The sequence below is a fragment of the Saprolegnia diclina genome, assembly GCF_000281045.1.
Source record: "Saprolegnia diclina VS20 unplaced genomic scaffold supercont1.72, whole genome shotgun sequence".
Lineage (NCBI taxonomy): Eukaryota > Oomycota > Saprolegniomycetes > Saprolegniales > Saprolegniaceae > Saprolegnia > Saprolegnia diclina.
In genome coordinates, this window is record NW_008246139.1 from 1 (window position 1) to 2,682 (window position 2,682).

At 54.5% G+C, this 2,682-nt stretch overlaps 1 protein-coding gene across 1 annotated transcript; it reads right to left on the reverse strand.

The window, feature by feature from the left end:
• Positions 1–607: 607 nt before the first annotated feature.
• Positions 608–1,188, reverse strand: SDRG_14454 (hypothetical protein; the record flags this gene model as incomplete). Its single annotated transcript, XM_008620583.1, has 4 exons — positions 608–755; positions 803–886; positions 982–1,043; positions 1,087–1,188. 4 exons carry the CDS (start codon positions 1,186–1,188, stop codon positions 608–610), a joined length of 396 nt encoding a protein of 131 aa, XP_008618805.1.
• Between the last annotated feature and the right edge of the window lie 1,494 nt (positions 1,189–2,682).

Sequence of the window (2,682 nt, forward strand, 5' to 3'; positions counted from 1 at the left end):
TCGACGGATGGTCTTCGCCAGCGCAAGACGGCGGCCGCCGAGGCGACGCCCATCGACGACGTCGACTAAGCGACTCTATAGACGTAATATTCCTAGTAATTCTATATGCTGCCATGGGCACGCGACAACTCGATGGACGTCGACACGCGCTCATAGCTCGGCGTTGGACGGAACGCAGCGTAGAGTTTCAACAACCAGAGCGAGCGCGTCTTGATCAAGGGCATGCATCAGCGCCGAGCGCGAGCGACTGCCAATGTACGGTAGCATACGTGCTTGGAATCGCAGGCGTCGGGGATGGGCAAGCGGCAACATGCGCCGGCCAGCCTCGTCTGCCGTAGTGGGTCGCAGGATCTTTACCCTGGCCGTGAGATCCAGCAATGAGGCTTCAACCCCACACGTGTGCGACGAGTGCCCCATCGATGTCACCGCAGCTATCCACGTCAAGTGCAAGGCAAATAAAGTACGCACTCACCCACCCCGCATCAAACCCTCTCCTCGCAAAAGTACGAGTCTTGAGGAGGCGCGCCGCTTGCTGTCCGTGGCGCACGTCCGGTGTCCAAGCTTCGTGTCGCCCTTAGTACACTGCTGCAAACCGATATTGGCTTGATCATTGCGCGGCTGCTGCTTCGATCGAGGGCCGTAAAAACCCGGGCAGTGACAAGGTCCTGTCGAGCTCGAGGTAGCATTTGCGCTGGCACTCATCAATGTGGCGGAGAAGCATCTTCGCGTGCTCTGGAGCAACGATGTCGAGGACACTACATGCGTGTGAAACGCTATAGGTAGCATCGGCCCACGAATACACTGTAGCTGTAGCGTTTGGCGCATGAGGGTCAACACGTGGTCGTCCTCGAGCTTTGGCGCGTGGTGCTCTGTGATGCGGAGAATTCTGCAGTTGCATGTTGCTGTCCACACGGCCTCGTTCGCGTGCACCCAATCAGCTGGCTCGGTGCAGAGACTCACCTCGAACACATGGTATAATACCTGTGCTCGTCCGTCCAGATCGTGAAGTGGAAGAGCTCGTCGAAGCACGCCGCGGCGTCAAACTGGCGCGTGCAGTTGGCAAAAAGCGAGCCGAGACCGGGGTACCTTGTCGTCGGAGCCACCTTGAGGATTCGAGACGAGGTCCGCGCCCGTGCTACACTTGCGCGGGTGGTCGGGTCGAGGTGAGGCGATATCGACCTTGATCATATAATGTCCACTTGTTGTCAATGACCCTCGCCACATCGACCTGGAACTAATCGCGTTGTGTGAGCTTCGTGTGCTTCTGCACTTGCGTCAAAGGCTTGGTCTTGCTCTTGGTCAAAGGATTCAACTGCGTGCCTGTCTTGCGACCAGACGTCGTCTTCGAAAGCGCGAAAGACGTGGGCCAACCGTTGGCGGGTTGTAGTGGTTGGAACGACGTCGCGCAGTTGGCTGCTGGCTCGCTCACCTCATTTTAGGCCGCAGTCGCCACAATTTGCTGGCAAGCCATGCGTTGATCTGCTAGGTAGCGTAGCTGTCCAATGGGACGCGCTGTGATTTGCACAATTCGACCAATCGGTCACCAGCCCTGAAGTCGTCACAGCTTGCGACCGTGGTTGCCAAAGCAACATCACGATCACACACATATTGCCGCGTGTTGTCAGGTCGTTCTTTTCATATTTCTATGAACATATTTAAATCGTTTTCAATGTACCGAATAATAAAATATGTGAATATATCTATCAATACGGATAGCGTGCATAGCGTGTCTTTTTATCCATAATTTTATTTTCGAATGTAGAAATTGGGATCAAAATAAAACATGTTCAAATCCAACATTGCTGTGTGACATCTGGAACCGCCAACGTCGGGCGATCGAAACTGAAACGTTGCTGCTCATCTGCTCGTCTTCGTCAGGAGCTCATTGTCGAATTCGCCACGACTAGACATGGCTCTGACCGCGGAAGAAGTACAACCAAACCGCTGCATGCTCGAACGCTTGAATATTCACGCATGCATGTGTAGAGACTGGTCCGCGACGCAGCTCGCAAGGGACAGAAGGACACGGTGCAGCAGGGCTTGCTTAACGGTGTCGACCCAAATGCCTTTGGAGCCGAATCAGTAAGCTTCTCACTTTGATCAAGCTTGGCTTATCGATGCATACAGAAATGCCGCTCGCTTCTGCACGAAGCGGTGATTTTCAACCGCTTAGCCATTGTTTTTATGTTGCTTGCTGCCGGCGCCGACATCAACATGACCACCCATACAGCCGATGTGAGTGTACCCCGCAGCTAGGGATCTGAACTTACCATGTATCCATGGTTTAGAATAAGCGCACCCCGCTGTACTTTGCTGCACAGTGCAATTGGCTGCCCATCGTCAAGGTGCTTCTCGCGGCGGGAGCCGATGCCTTCGCCGTAACTCAGGTAGAAATCGCAAAATTGCTCGTCCAGGACAAGATGACACCGTTTTCAAAGGACGGCAAGACGGCTTACCACCGAGCTAAGTCTGAAAAGGACGGCCGCCCAGAAGTGGCAGAGCTCCTGGCCCAGCATATGAGCCGGCAGAAGCGTGGCCGTCGCCTTCGGCAATAGCAATATGCAGCGGAAAGTGGTCACTTGGGATAGTCTTGTGCAGACAAATGTCGTCGGTGAAGAGCATGCGAGGTCCAAATTTTGTGAAGAGAGGTAGCGACGTGCGGAAGGCCGGGTCCAGCACGTA